Source organism: Protobothrops mucrosquamatus, unplaced genomic scaffold, assembly GCF_001527695.2.
Source record: "Protobothrops mucrosquamatus isolate PMUCROS unplaced genomic scaffold, P.Mucros_1.0 scaffold1482, whole genome shotgun sequence".
Lineage (NCBI taxonomy): Eukaryota > Metazoa > Chordata > Lepidosauria > Squamata > Viperidae > Protobothrops > Protobothrops mucrosquamatus.
In genome coordinates this window covers 461,145-477,891 of record NW_015387659.1, presented here as the reverse complement: position 1 = coordinate 477,891, position 16,747 = coordinate 461,145, and the positions used below count along the sequence as shown (strand labels likewise).

Genomic DNA, 16,747 nt, shown 5'->3' with positions numbered 1-16,747 from the left:
CAGGAAACCCTATACCATTTCGGACAAATGGCTGTCCAGTCTCTTCTTAAAAACTTCCAGTGTTGGAGCATTCACCGCTTCTGGAGGCAGGTTGTTCCACTGGTTAATTGTTCTCACTGTCAGGAAGTTTCTCCTTAGTTCTAGATTGCTTCTCTCCTTGATTAGTTTCCACCCGTTGCTTCTTGTCCTGCCTTCAGGCCCTTTGGAGAATAGCTTGACTCCCTCTTGGAGGTCTCCTGCATGCAAAACAAAATGTCACATTACTTGAACGATCTCGTATGTGTGTTCCGCCAGGAGCCACCCACACCGAAGCCTGTAACAAGGTACAAATTGCCTTATGAGCAGCAGCTGGAGCAACAGAAGCTGGCTGCCCGGAGACAAGAAGAAGCCAGCCGTCTCAGAGAGCGCCAGGAGGTCCTGCATCACGAGAGGCTTCAGGAGCAGTTGCATCGGCAGCAGCAACTTGAAGAGAGAGAGCTGATGCTGAGGAGGCAGGCCGAACAGGATGAAGAACAATTTAAGCAACAGCTCAGGTTGTCTTTGCCACACATGCTCTCTGCCCCGCCCTCCCACACCTGAGAAAGGAAGAAAGTTTAATTGGTCAGAAAAGTCTAGACTTGCGAAATTCTTAGACTGCTGGCCCCTTTTTGGTTTTTTTCTATTTCAGGGTAGTAAATAATAGGTACATAAACAAGGCCTGAGAGGAACACAGGCAATTCTCTAATGAATTGCCTATCTAACAAGTAACTGTTTACATTGACGGGGGTAGTCAACCTTGGCTCTTTTATGACTCGTGGACTTCAACTTGCAGAATTCCTGAGCCAGCATGGCTGGCTCAGGAATTCTGGGAGTTGAAGTCCACGAGTCATAAAAGAGCCAAGGTTGACTACCCCTGGTTTACAAGATGGCTTTTGTAATGGCTGCCCTCAAAAAGGGACTCTTAAAGTTTTCAATATTAGGATTGTGTGTCTCAAATGGTCTGCAAAAGAATGCCTGTGTATCCTTTATGAATCCTTTAAATGATTCATATGGCATTGTTCCTGCTTCACCATTGTTTGTATAAACTATGAGCAGATAAAGCCAGGCAGACAACAGACACACAGAATACATGTATCTTTGTATATACAGTACGCTGAGATATATTACTGTCTGTTTTTTAATGCTGATTTTGTTTCTGTGGAAGGCAGCCCTATTGTTGGCACTGTTTAAACCAGAGATAGCTCCTTTTTGATATAATAGTCACGTTTGGGATTTTGAGAACATTTCTTGGGTTGTTCTCAACAATCACAAAATTGTTGCCACTTGGAACTAGTTTACTAGAAAGCAAAAACAAAAACATTACATTGTTTGCTTCTCAGCCTCTGCTCACTACCACCCTCAATGCTTTCTACCTCCCCAACTTACTTTTCTATTATTTAAGGTAAATGTAGAGAATGCTTCTTCATAAAGCACTAGGCTGCACCCACCATCGGGGCTAGACAATGTTGAAAACAGTTATGGTCCTAGAGGCTGAAGCTTTCCATTTATTTGCATACATTTGTTTCTTCAATTTGGTTAAGGTTTAAGGGGAAAGTTATTTTACGTAAAGTCAAATGGCAGACACCAAGTAGCGTGCATATTCTTAGGCGTAAAGAGATACTAAGAAAGATTCTGCTGTTTTTCTACTGTCAACCAGCAATCCATCTCAGACTTCTTTGGAACAATTTATTACTTGACAAATTGTATAGAAAGATTGGAAGTAGTGGGAAAATTTATCATCACAACCGTCCTTTGAAACTCCAGCAATTGGTGAGCTGGATGGACTGGTGCTCTAATTCAGAGTAAGACATGTTCCTATATTTCTCTATCAATAGGATGGGCTTTAGTTCAGAGGGAGAGATCATGTTTTCCTAATAGAACAGGAATTCGTGAGGTGGAACATCTCAAGTTCAATTCCTGGCCTCTTCAAGTAAGGTTGGGAAGGAATTTTGTCTTAGACTTTGGAGAACTACAGATAATTATATTATACTGACCTAAATAAAACAAGAATTTGATAGTTTTTTGTTTTGTTTTTTGTGCTCATTCGTCCGCCTTCTGGGTAATGTTAAGCTAGCCTGGAGCAAAAAAGAAACATAGCATTAATCACCCCACATGTTGTATATCAGAAAGGGTTCCTTCTGTATGAATCTGAATTAATAGACCTTGCAATCATTTCAGCCAGCAATCCCATTATGACAATGTAGATCAGGATATCGTGCAAGGAAGAGAAGCAGGTGTACATAAAGAAGATGAAAGTAAGTAATAATTATCTTCCCTGTCAACAGTTTGTCTTATTTTTCTGATATTTTTTTCACAGGATTTATATCCCACTTAAGACAGGTAAGAATAGCATACAATAGAGCTTAACCCTTAAAAAAATAGTTTAAAATTACCATTAAGCTGAATTCCATCTGGAATTCAAGACCTGGCTTTAAAAAAAAATCCGTTGAAACAGAAATTATGGAATATTTAAAATATAAACATTAACATAACCATTTTATTGGTTGATCTTATCCAATATAGCAGACATGTCAAACTCGCGACGTCACGCGACGTATCGGAGCTTTTTTGGCATTGCCGGCAATGGGGTGGGCGCGGCTCCAGTATGATGAAACCGGCCCGCGGGCTGGCAGTTTGACACCCCTGCAATATAGGCAAAAGACACTTAGCTTATGAGTAGAATATATCATTTTTGGTTTTATGATTTTCACACTGCATTCAAAGCTGAGATGCTGTTTTAATGCTGTTTCCAGCTGTGGAATTAAGCTTGTGATGGTGCTTCCTGCTTGTGGGGAAGAAGGACTGAAAAGGATTTATTTTTCAATTAGATTATGAGAGACAGAACCAGCATCCAAGCAGAGTAGAAGATGATGATCAGAATAATGCAAATGAGCAACAGGACCCAGAGCTGGAGTACCAGTCAGAGAATGAGCAAAACGAAGAACCAGTAAGTGGCAGTAATACCATCAAGGCTGCTTCTCAGCAACTTTTCAAGAGAAACAGATTCTTTTCTAGCTAATGGGTTCAATCAATCAATCAATTTAAACCCATTCTGTACCCAAAAAAGAGTTGATAAACTGAAGTAACAGAACTAACTTGAATAGCAATAACAATAGCACTTAGACTGATATACCGTCCCATAGGGCTTTGCAGCATTTTCCGGGAGGTATACAATGTCAGCATATTGCCCCCAACAATCAGTGTCCTCAGAAGGATGGAAGGCTGAGTCAACCTTGAGCCCTGTCAGGATTGAACTCTAGGCTGTGATCAGATTTTGTTTGCAACTCTGCATTCTGAACAGTGTGCCTGAATGTAGTTGGAATGGAGTATTTAAGAAGTGTGTATGTTTCTGTGTGTGCTAAAGCAACAAGAATAGGTAAAGAATGAATGGGTGATGAATGAGCCTGAACTAAATAGAAAAGTGAATGACCAGTACAAAAATGTGGAGGTGCCTTGATCATATAGAGAAGATGCATGAGGATCAGTTACAAAACAAATATATTCCTTTTGTCGCTACTGGTAGTCCTTAACTTATGACCATAATTGAAACCATAAGTTATTGCGATTGTTAAGCATATCACCATGTGACTGGACCCAATTTTATATCATTTTTTGCAGCAGTGATTAAACAAACACCATGGTCGTTAAGTAAATCAATTTTACCCAATTTGCGTTTTTATTGTAAACTGGGAGCAAATGCTGGAAACTGGCAAAAAAAAATCACTGAAAATCACTGTCACATAACCGTGAGATGCTGCAACAATCATAAAGATGAGCTGATTACCAAGCGCCCAAAATGTGATCATCTGGGTGCAGTCATTGTAACTTCAAAATTGAGTCATAAGTAACTATTGGGGAGTCCACCATAACTTCAAACAGCCTCTAATCAAAGATTACCTGTACTTCTTACCCTCCTGTGCTTTATATAATAGTACTTATCTCAAGAGAGAATATGTATTTGTGTTTGTATGATTGCACACACAATAGCGCTTTGTATTACAGAAATATGTTATAGAAAAAGAAAACAGCCAAGTTCAGAGAGCACCAAGGACCCCTTATTTCAACCCTGAGCTACAAATATTCTCCTTTATCGGGAGACATATGTTAATTCTTTTCCAGAAAGAGGTAAACATAAAGCTGGTCAGGCCTGAAGTCATGATAATTTTAAGAAGTTTGGGGAAAACAAAAATTAGAGCAACGATTGCCAGTTACCCATACAACATCCCACTACTGAGCTTCACAGTCTTGTTATAAAAACAAAAAAGATCAGTATGTCTAGAGGTGAAGGATCTTGATGCATTATGAAAAGAAAACAGTATCTTTAGACTCTTTTCTCCAGGGACTGTTTTGGGGAAAAAGTAAAGAAGAGCTGTGTATGAGAGTGTTTAAATGATACCAAGTGAATTCCATCAGAGTGCCTTTTGATTTCAGCAAAGATGTGTATCACATTTTTCTAAATAAATGCCAATTCAAGGGAAAAGACTATAAAAAGAGTATAATAGAGTCTTCAGAATGCCATCCAGGAATATACGTATATGGGTATAAAACCAATAGCAGGGGCATTGAGGGCAAGAGGTAGTTACTTTCTTAGGTACCCAATCATATCTTTGAAAAGAAGAGATTGGACAGCCATTTGTCTGAAATGGTATAGGCCAGGGTTTCCTGCTTGAGCAGGGGGTTGGACTAGAAGATCTCTAAGGTCTCTTCCAATTCTGTTATTCTTTAAGCATGAGATTTCATCCTGGCTTGCATGTTTATAGTTCAGTAGCTATAATAATTTTCAAGATCAAGCTTACACTATATTAACTTACAGGATGAAAATCTATGTTAAGAAGAGATGAATCTAGATGACTTTAATGCATTATGGACTTACCTATCTTCTGTTGTTATAGTTGTACTCATAAAGACTAATTTGCAAGATGAGAAGACAGAACCAATCTAACAGAATGAATTACTCTAACGGCAAAACAAATCATACAATGAGTGGACTTGACCTTCAAGTCTATGGATGGATGTACATATCAAGCAAAGCCACAATTTTATTTACATGACATAATTTCTGAGCTCAAACAGCAAACTAAGCCTATACCAAATAAACCATTTTCTGATTTTCCATGATGAGTGAATCAACCTGTGTTTGGTCATAAAGCCCACTGAGTAATTTTGGGACAGTGTTTCAAATATCCTGTCTATAAGCTATAAATAATAGTTTAGAATCATAATGGTTAGGTTATTATGTTCTGCAAAATCAATATCAAGCTTTAACCACATGGTTTAATCCAATGTATGAACCCCATCATTATTTTAGTATTACCTGCTTTTCAAGGATTTTTGAAGAAAAAGTTTTTCAATTTTTTGTGGGATTTTTTAAAAACAAGTTAGCTATTGTATGTGCATATCACAACATAGCAACTGGGTGAGAGGTTTGTGGCTGCCATACTATAGAGCCCATCCATTATCCTAAATCTTGCTTGTGGTCATGCACAAGATTCCTGAAGAGAATGTGGACTATAGTACTCATTATCCCCAAACAGCAATTATATCCAAAATATTTGCAGGGCACCCTTTTTTAAAAATGTTTACAGCATTCTTATTATACAAATAAGATGAATAATGTACCTTATTTCTAGAAAGGAATTTGTACCTGAATTTACTTTCTGTTCTGCTTGCTTTACCGTTTTTTTTAAAGCTAATTTATCAACATATTTCATACTGCCTTCATCTGTGTATTTATCCTGCTGACATGTTGTATTTTTCTTCTAATGGAAGAAAAAGCAGAATAGAAATTTCTACATTAAACATATTATACAGGTTATACAGGTTTTATGTTGAAAGAATATAAATATAGAATGCATTTCTGTATTACTAGGGTATATCCAGAAAGTGCTAGTTAGTTCAGAAGATGTTAAATCTAAGTGACAGTGGTGGTATTGTAGTGAAATATATATTGTTGTTGAGTATTTGTTTCACTTCATCTTGTAAATGCAGAAGACAGTCATGGATGAGATCAACCCAGCTGATGATCCCAACAACCAGGGAGAAGATGAATTTGAAGAAGCAGAGCAAGAGAGGGAAGAGAATCTCCCTGAAGAGAATAAAGAGCTAAAACCAAATAACCAGAAACAAGTGAATTCTGAAATGGAAGACCATTTGGTGGTGAGTCAGTGAAACCAATGGCTTTGTTCATGAAATGATTGTAATTTCAAGTGTTTTCATACATGGGTGAAAGAATCCTTTCAAACATAAGATAGATAAGATAACCTTTATTATCATTTTTTACTGTGAGCACACTGGCACATATTAAAAATAAAATTCTGTTGCCTACTTTCAAAAGAAAGTATATGTCAACTCATATACATACTTAACACACATATATACATGCTATATAAATGTATATATACATATATACACACACACACAAACACACACATATTTACCTATATCCATATATATATATATATAGTAATCACTGAGTACATAGTGGAAAGAGGAAGCTTGAGAGTTCACATAGTTGATGCTATATGGAACAAAACCGTGATTGAATCTGGATGTTCTGCTTCAGATACCACAAAGCTTCCTCTCAGAAGGCAACAAGAAAAATAGGTAGTGAAGAGGATGTGTAGCATCCCAGACAATACTGTGGACCCTGCTCAAGCATCACTTATATGCCGTGTCCTGAATAGAAGGAAGTGAACTACCAATAATCTTTTCTGCCATCCTCACCACTCTCTGTACCGCCTTTCTGTCTGAAGCAGTAATGCTTCCAAACCAAACAGTAATGCAATATGACAGAATGCTCTCAATTGTCCTTCTATAGAAAATGGAAAGGACAGGGGAAGGAAGATGTACTTTTCTGTGCCTTTTCTGTGTTGCATGAGAAAAATACATCTTCCTTCCCCTGTCCTTACCACTTTTTATAGAGGGACAATTGAAAGCATCGTGTCATATTGCATTACTGTCTGGTTTGAAAGCATTACTGCTTCAGACAGGAAGGCGGTGCAGAGAGTGGTGAGGGTGGCAGAAAAAATTATTGGTAGTTCACTTTCTTCTATTCAGGACACAGCATATAAGCCATGGTTGAGCAGGGTCTGCAGTATTGACTGGGACGCTACATATACTCTTCACTACCTGTTTTCCTTATAAGGTGCAGTAAGTGCATTATAACATTTTAAAACTCATCTGCTGGTCATTCTAGACAGCTATTAGAGAAATTTAGATTTCATATTGTGATAGCATTTTAGGGCTTTCTTTTGCCCCATGTACTTCTCATATTTCTTTCGGATGAATATGGAAAATTTCTAAACTCAATCTCAGGAGTCTTCCATCTTCTGTTCATTCACATCTCACTTTCTTCTGCTCAACTCCATGTTACCAAACACCCTTGTGCATCTTTGATGAAGAGCAGGACACCAAAGGAATCTGGATGCAATAGTATGGATCATTGCATTAGATCTCCTCTATGATTTATGCTCCGTGCACATGAGCATCTGTGAGCATCTATAGCTTGAACGGAGAGAGAGGGAGAGGATGTAGTGAAAAAAATCAATAAAGGAGAATAGAAATTGAAGGAAGCTATACCTACAAATGATTTATGAGAACTTCAGAAATCCAAAAGGGAAAGAATTGCAAAACATCAGCATTCTGTTGCCAAACTGTGTCAGGTATTAGAATCACAAAACAAAGGGAGATATGGGAAAATCTCTTTCCTTGTGTTAGACATGAATATCAATATAGTACCCAGCAGTAAACTGCATGAATGAAAGCAATGTTCTCAGATGATTCTGTTGATACATCAATCTGCCAACCAGCAAGTACACAAAAAACATATAAAACAGTCTTTCCTAATGTAGTATCATCAAGATATATTGAATTATAGTTTCCAGAATTTTCAGTTGGCATGATCAACAATATATGGGAAGTTTGGTGTAAGTAAAACTTGGTTTAGTTTTATCTGTACAGTATAAAACTATTTCCCTCTCTCTTCCTATGCTTCTGATTTTATGCAGATATATATGATATATTTTCTGTAAAATGAAAGTTAAACTTGGTTCACACATCACACAAAGACATTTTGTACTTTGTTTGGTTTGGTTAACAGTTTGTGTAAACTCAAGTGTTCTGGTTTGTAAGTTTCGCATTATGGCTTAGGTTGTATGACTCTAGTTCAGTGATGGCGAACCTTTTAGAGACCGAGTGCCCAAACTGCAACCCAAAACCCACTTATGCATCGTCGAGTGCCAGGTGGGTGTGGCCCATTGGCTGGGCGTGGCCAGTTGGGTGGGCGTGGCTGCAGTGGTAATGGCACACTGGTTGAGACTAAAAAGTTCAATCAATCAATTTCAACTTTGCAAGATCTTTTTTTTCCCGCGAGAAGTTAAAATTGACTGATTGAACCTTTTTTTTCTTTCACACGGCGGTGGAGGCCTAAAGCGAAAAGGTTTTATAAAACCCAGCTGAAGGCCTAGGACTGGGGCGATGGCGCATGTGCCCATAGAGAGGGCTCTCAGTGCCGCCTCTGGCACCCGTGCCATAGGTTCGCCACCACTGCTCTAGTTAGTTGGGGTATATTCAATAAACCACGGTTTAGCACAATCTCTAAACCTGTTCCTACGGCCCAATTCTGACAAAATGGCAAACTGTTTTAATGAAAAATGATGCTTTGATGATGCAATCAGACTATCATTTTTTTATGTGCAATGTACATAAATGGGAAGAGCTTCAGTTACACTGTTGAAGCAGATATCTTGATGGATTTTGCTGTTGCTTATTTTTATTTATCTATCAAATTTTCAAGTAGAAGCTCTGGGTGTTGTACAAATAAAGGATTAAAACATAAAAACAGTACACAACATTTAAAAAGAGGCACAGAACAATGTTAAAAGTTAATTAAAAGGACTTTCTGAATGCTAACCAGTCCCATAGCTGTGTGCACCACTATGAGCCCCAAGCAAGGTCACAGAGCCATGTTTTCATGCCTTTCCAGAAGGCCAGGAGAGTGGGGCCCACCTCACCTTTTTGGGGAGAGTATGTTCCACAGGGCAGGGGCAGTGGCAGAGAAAACTCAGTTCCTGGACCCCACCAGTCAGAATTGTTTGGCTGATGGAGTCCACAACTTACCTTCCTGGCCTGATTGGGTGGGACAGACTGATGTGATGAGATGAAGACAGTACTAAAGGTAACCCGGCCCTGTGCCATGCAGGTTTTTAAAGGTGATAATCAAAATGTTGAATTGAATCCTGAAGCAAACTGGCATCAAATGCAACTTATGCTGCAAAGGTGTTAACATGCACCATTTATTGGATGTGCATCCACATTCTTTAGCAGCTGAAGTTTCCAGATACTTTTCAAGGGTAATCTCATGTAGAGTATGTTTGTTTACCATAATCTCCAGACACCCCAAGGGGGAAAGCATGAGTCCCAGCCTTGTTCATGAAGTAGTTATTTATGATACAATGCTTTTTAACAGTATAACCAGTACATACAGGGATTTCCCGGTTACCAAATAACTAAAATTCTTTTGAACTCCCTTTTTGAAACCACTATATACATATTATTAGCATTTGAATGTGCTACTTTTTGTATGATGAAATTTTTTTGTATTTCTTTAGAATATTTTCTCACCTTTCTTGACAAACTCAAAAGCCATTTAAAAATAAATAGAAATCAAAACAACCCTAAGACATAGTGAAATTATGTTTTTATTTTTTAGAAAAGCAGCAACATATAATAAAGCTCAGAAACCTGCCTGAACAATATGATGTAAACACATCAATTAAATTCCAATACAAGAGAATATATGTAGCTCAGGGTTGAACTGTGGAGTCCTTTGGTGCTCTTTGAGCTTTTGATCGACTGATAATGTTACCTACGAAATGTCTGCAAGTAAACAGACAAGCTCAGAAAACACTAAGGACTCCACATCAATTAAATGAATAGTTTTAATGTTTTATCAGAATATCTTGGAGAAAGGGGTTTCATAACAGAGGTTTGAACATCAGAAAATGTATTTTTCGTGTCAGACTTCTGACATTTTTCTTTTCAGTAAAAACTAAAATATATTAACATCTTCTTAAAACCATAATTGAAATAAGGCATCCTTAATTCGTATGCCTTTCTTATTAAGAACTTGGGAGTAACCTATGCTGCCAAGTGGAGTAATCCACTTATAGCCAATGATAATAGAGGAACACGTTTGGAACATATCAAGATGGCGGGGGCTATCTTTTTTTTTACTGCCCTTAGAAATTGCTGATGGTGTTAAGCTGTTTGGCAGAATGTATCCTGAACATTTTTTCCCAAGAATAGGGGCTGAAACTCTGTCACCTTTAAACAGAGCTACAAATTCCTTCTGCAAATTGACCACGTTCATGGTGATGTCATGTCACAAATCTCACCTTGACTTTTTCTCCAAAGCACCTGAATGTAGAACAAAATGGATGGAAACTAATCAAGAAGAAAATCAACCTAGAACTAAGGAGAAATTTCCTGGCAGTTAGAACAGTTAATCAATGGGAACGACTTGCCTCCAGAAGTTGTGGGTTCTCCAACACTGGAGGTTTTAAAGAAGAGATGGATAACCATTTGTCTGAAATGGTGTAGGGTTTCCTATTTGAGCAGGGGTTTGGACTAGAAAACTTCCAAGGTCCCTTCAAACTCTGCTATTTTGTTACATGTCACCTGAACCTGTTTTTTTAGGAGAGGTGGCTCAAACATGTGCCTCTCTCTGTCATGGCATCTATTTTACATCCTACAAAGAAGCAGAAAGGTACTGTAAGTATTTCTAAGCTACCCTTAGAAAGCTAAGCTACCGTTTCCCAGAGATCTCTCGCAGATCAGTTCTTTTCTGTCTTTGAGTGGTTGAAGAGAAATTTTTATCAGGAAAATGGGGTTTTTTTTAAGCCTTGATGGGGTTAAAGTATTAATGTATTATTTTCTCTCCTCAAACACTCGTCCAAGATATCATGTACCCACTTTTGCAGAGTGGCCCTCTATATACCATTCTGTGGCCCTTGAACCAACAGGACTGGTTTATTCCTGGTCTAAATACTCAAAACTACTTTTTGAATATTTGTTATTGTTGAAATACAGTACGAATACTGTTTAAAAGCATTAGCGGATATTGATGATAGCTTAAAATTTGTTTTTTTTTTACAGGGAGAAACTGCATTTAAAGGAAGAAATGCTTAATTCAGCATTTGTGTTTCTGATGTTTTAACAAATATATTAAAAAGAGCATTGATTTTCTTTCTCCTGCTCAACTTTGATTCTCCTAATACACACAAACCAGCATTATAATGTCTAGACAATAAACGTTAATTTATTCTTGTCCTCTGGATAAATTTATTATAAAGATAGAGATCAAGAGAAAGAGAGAAGCATTTAAGAATAAATATTGAATTAAGCAAGCTTGCTTCTAAACACTGTATCCACCTTTCACATCACTGAAAGAGTTTAAAAGTGGAAATTATCTTAGAATGTATTGTTTACCAAAAATATCCATATCATTTACTCAAGCATGAATATAATATTAATATAATTGTAATTATAATTGCTATGTTCCATATTCTTAAGCATTGACCCGATAAATTGTGTTTTATACTATCCATAATCAGTGGCGACTTTCAGTACATTTCTAAATAATAATAGTTTATTAAATGTATATTTCACCTGACACCCAGTGACTTTAGGCAATCTAATTGCTTCCAGATTATGGTTTTTTTTAAAGAAGGAAATACAAAAGTTTCAACACATTTTGGTCACAGTTGCAATTTGGAAGATTTCTCCACAGTTTCTTCTTGTGCTCCAGTTGTAAGCGTTCCTTCATCAGGTTATGAGTGACTCATAGTCACTCATGCCTTGGCCAACTTTCGTTTGGACTACTAATAAAGGAGAATATTTGTAGTTCAGGATTGAAATGAGGGGGTCTTGTTAGCACTGAGGATGTTATCTAGCGTAGCCGATGAAGCGTCTGCAAGAAAACATTCAAGCTCAGAGAGCACCAAGGACCCCTCATTTGGACTCAGTTTACATGGGACTGTCTTTGAACACACTCTGAACCCATAATTAGTCCAGAACATAGAACTCAGAGAGTTAGGGGCAATTTATCCATTCAATACCTTTTTTGTGAGAGCGGATCAGGTTACCTTTCTAGTTTCCAGGTACAACTAAATGTGTTCATGGTTCATGTAAATCTCTTCATAGCTTTGGCCTTGAATATCTTCTGGAATGTCTTCTCCCAGTGGCCTTTTGTAACTTGAAGAGATCTATGAGGAGGGGCTCACTCTGGATCCCTACTCTGGGTCCCTCCATCTGGAGGTCTGCCCTTTCTCCATGGCCCCAGTTTTCTGGAATAACATATCTGCAGAGACATAACATTCCCACCATTCTTGGGTTTCTATAAACCATTGAGATCTGGCTGTTTGAAGCCTTTTGATTCTGAAGGATGGGATGAATTCTTTCTTTAGGTGAATGTTAGTTAGCTAACTGATACTCCCAGTTCTCAGATTTCTGCATTTTTTAAAACAGGTCTTATTCTAAATGAATGACAAAAAAAACCCCTACATTAATTTTTTTCATACAACTTTGCCAAAATATTTTAATGTGAATCTAAAATTAAATTTTAGTGCAAATGTTAATGCAAAATGATAAGCATTTAACACCCTGTATTTTTAGCTGAGAAATATTTCAAAGGGTAGGCTAAAGAACTCAGTGAATTATATGCTCATTTGTACCGCAACAGACTCTGTTTTGGCAGACAAAGCCTCTTTGCTTGAAAAGATGTCCATGATAGATATTTCCAGCATCCCTACATTAAACCATGTATCAGTTTGATTTTATGGCCCTGTGTATCAAACTATTCCAGATCTTTCAACCACAGTTAATAGACTGACCAAAGTTATGTCTGTGCAGTTCTCAGTGATATGTGAGCTTTCAGATTTAAGTCTGTGCAATAGCCCAGCCTGTCTATAGTTTTGCCTGCCCTTTATTTTATTTTTTTTAAAGTTAATACTTATTTTCTGAGTTCTGGATCTGCAGGAGTAAAAGCAGCAGAATCGGTTTGATTTATCTGCAGGTGGTGGGCAATCCGGATCAACAGGAAGACAATGTGGATGAGCAGTACCAGGAAGAGGGAGAGGAAGAGGTAAATAACCTGAAATTATGAACCCTACTTCACAGGTTTATTGTGAGGGTAACATATGGCAGTGGGTTGAATTTATGCATCTTGAGCTTCTTGGAGGAAGGGCCGGCTGAATGATGAAATATATTACAGAAAAAGCTGCAATAATATATTTGAGTGGAACCCTAAGTCCATATTTCTGATGTGGCAGCTGTACAAGTCCAGCAATGTAATTTATAGGCCACAGATAGTTTCTGCAAAGAAGGACAAGCGATAGTACAAAACAGTACATAGCCCATAGAAGTATTTCTTGTACTTCATAATTCTGTTGGACTAGCCAACAGGATTATAACTGCCAGGAAACTTTATGGCTGGAAATTCTTAGAACTTTATTCCAAAATATTAAAAAAGAAAATTAGTTTTTTTTTTAAATTAAATTTATTTATTTATTTAATCTTACCCAATAGGTGCAGTATAGACCAAATGGCTACTTTATCTTCTATAATCACTTTGTCCTTAAATATGTGTATTTTTAATAGGCCCAAGGAGATCTACCCGAAGAGAAGAAAAGGGGGCTGGAACACAATGGTGAAGATCCATATGGTGAAAATGATGAAAATGTAAGCACTGCACAATTAAATAATGAAGTGGAGAAGGTCCTATCATGGGAAATGGACTTGGATCTGAAATGTTGTGCTTTATCCATTGAATCTCTTAACTATTACTCTTTCTGCCTAGTAAAAACAAATGTATTCTACTAAAAGCAAATGGGTCTTAATCAGTGTTTGGACTGACGAACACTTTGGAGCCTCATACTAGCTTTTTAGAACTTTTACAAAAACGACAGATGCCAAATTCAGCAGAATCAATGATATAGCCCTTGTGGGGAAAAAAAAAAGAAGTGACTACAAATTAGACTGTAGTGAAACCAGAATGAATACCAGGATTACCTGTGAAAATTGCACAGCATTAATAAAATGCTAACAAATGGTCCATTAGGGCGAGGGGATGCAAGTTTTTTCAAACCAAGGTTGTACTTGGCTTTTGGTCATCATCCTTTCCAAGTAGGAAGCTCAGGAGAAAGCAGTAGAAAATTACTTTATTTTTAAATAAAATTGACATTAATATTAATTAAATAATAGATAACAGGATTGCATTTAATCATTTTGTTATGATTTCACAGTAACTTTGGGTGGAGCTTTGAGGATCCCATCAGAAGGATTAGGTTGGATGACTCCAGAACCTATTTTATTTTATTTTATTTTATTTTATTTTATTTTATTATTTTATTTTATTTTATTTTATTATTTTATTTTATTTTATTATTTTATTTTATTTTATTTTATTTTATTTTATTTTATTTTATTTTATTTTATTATTATATTTTATTATTTTATTTTATTTTATTATTTTATTTTATTTTATTTTATTATATTTTATTATTTTATTTTATTATTTTATTTATTTTTTATTTTATTTTATATTTTTTATTTATTTTATTTTATTTTATTATTTTTTATTTGTCAAATGAAAATTATAAATTCAAATGAGTGAAATAAAAAATTAAAATGTGACAGGACAATAGGCAACATTAGTGCACTTATGTACACCCCCTTAGGGACCTCTTATATATGGGGTGAGGTCCACAGAAGTTAAGTTAGAAATAAAGCTATGAAAGTTGGTGGCTGAGACAACTGAACTGAGTAAGATTATGTAGTTTAGAAGCGATACAGTATGCATACTTCTGTTTCACCTTTAAAGAGCAAAAGTTGTAGGATGCTAATATCATTATGCATATCCCTTTGAATTTTCTCTTATTTCCAGGGGAGGGAAGCAATTCCCTCTACTTTGCTGTAACAATTAGAATACTATAGAATTTAATCTATAAAATGGTGCAGTGGTGGCGCGGTGGTTAGAAAGCAGTACTGCAGGCTAATTCTGCTGACTCCTGGCTGCCAGCAGTTCGAGTCTCACTGCCTCAAGGTTGACTCAGCCTTCCATCCTTCAGAGGTCGGTAAAGTGAGGACCCAGATAGTTGGGGGCAATAAGGTGACTCTGTAAACCGCTTAGAGCAGGGGTGTCAAACTCAATTTCATTGAGGGCCGCATCAGCATTGCGGTTGCCCTTGGGGGGGCGGGTGTGTGTGGCCAGGGTGGATGCAGCCTACTGGGTGGGCGTGGATGGAGTGGGTGTGGCCTACTGGGTGGGCATGGCCAGCTCTATATCGTTCGTGTTAAGGGTGCCTCTGGGGGCCTGGGCAGGAGTGGTCTGAGGGTCTCTGGGATCTGAGGGTCTCTGGGAGAAGGGCGTGGGACCGGGGCAAGCACCAAGGCATGGTCCATTTCTTCATTCCTCACAAAGGATGACACCTCCCCAGCATGCACCCAGGGGGCGGGGCCGATACAGCAGGGGCTGGTTCCTCGCTGTTTCTGGACGGCCTTGTGGAGCTAAGACTGAATGTGTTTCAGCATAGATGGCCACCACAAAATTGTACATTGGCTCCCGGCCAGCCTGGGCCAGGGCCAAGGCAGCGGGGGCTGTTCCCTCACTGTTTCCAGGATGGCTTCGAGGGCCACATGAAACCACTTCGCGGGCCACATCCGGCCCCCGGGCCTTGTGTTTGACATGTCTGGCTTAGAGAGAGCTGTAAAGCACTGTAAAGCAGTATATAAGTCTAAGTGCTATTGCTATTAGCTTTTCTTTCCAAAATTGTATCCTTTTTCTATTTTTGTTTGTTTGTTTATTTTTTCAAGTTGTGTTCTGAAATCATTTCTCCCTTTCACCAATTTTGGATTTCCAGGGTGAAGAAAAAATGAGCGAAGGAGTTGATCAAGAGGAAGATATTCATGAAGGGAAGCAACAGAAAGAAGGACATGATGAAAACTATGAGGAAGAGGAAGAGGAAGAAGAAGAAGAAGGTGGTCCTGTTGCAGTAAAAGCCCACAGACGAGGGGAAATGTAATCCTGGGATGGTTTCCTGACATTAAGTGGAAGAAAAAGGGACAAGAGGGAGAGCAAAATTGTGTAGGTGCTAGAGAAAGAAAAGATGAGCCTTTTAACAAAAATGAATATATTATATTTTTTTTTATTGAAACTGTGCATTTATATGAATATAGTATTTTAGGTTGCATTCTTAATGTAAGTTTTATGTGACAAAAATAGAATAGAAAAGGTATTCTTTTTTTTCTTATTTTTTTTATGATGCTTTTTTTAAAAAAAAATGGTATATGTGTTTTTGTTTGGCATTGTCCAAATAGTGACAAGCCAAAGTATTCTTTAAGCCAACAATAAAACTAGTGCCTGAGCTTGAAGCTTGAGGAAGGGCTGACTGCACCCATATCTCAATTCACTCACTTCGGTGAGCCTGCTGATTGCTGACTTGTCGTGTGTTCATTTTGGTTACAATCCGTTTGCCGAGATGTCAATGATGGAGATGTTGTTAGCACAGATTTATGACAGCTATGTTGGCATATGCCAAAAGGCATAGCAACAAGTGAATGCTTGAGCATGTGTCAGACCAGAGTGTTCATTCCACTTCTATGTTTGTAGGCCAACTGTTATGAACTTCCCAGTGGCTGGCCATCATATGATACAAAATGCTAGTCTAGATGG

At 37.6% G+C, this 16,747-nt stretch overlaps 1 protein-coding gene across 1 annotated transcript in view; it reads left to right on the top strand.

Moving 5' to 3' along the window:
• GOLIM4 (golgi integral membrane protein 4) overlaps positions 1-16,167 on the top strand; it is a 59,879-nt gene extending 43,712 nt beyond the window's left edge. The window contains exons 10-16 of the mRNA XM_015822164.1: positions 295-533; positions 2,197-2,273; positions 2,847-2,965; positions 6,007-6,174; positions 13,091-13,159; positions 13,675-13,755; positions 15,936-16,167. Coding sequence (XP_015677650.1) covers positions 295-533; positions 2,197-2,273; positions 2,847-2,965; positions 6,007-6,174; positions 13,091-13,159; positions 13,675-13,755; positions 15,936-16,097 — 915 coding nt within the window. The 3' untranslated portion in view covers positions 16,098-16,167. The remainder of the gene's footprint in view (positions 1-294; positions 534-2,196; positions 2,274-2,846; positions 2,966-6,006; positions 6,175-13,090; positions 13,160-13,674; positions 13,756-15,935) is intronic.
• The last annotated feature ends 580 nt before the right edge of the window (positions 16,168-16,747 follow it).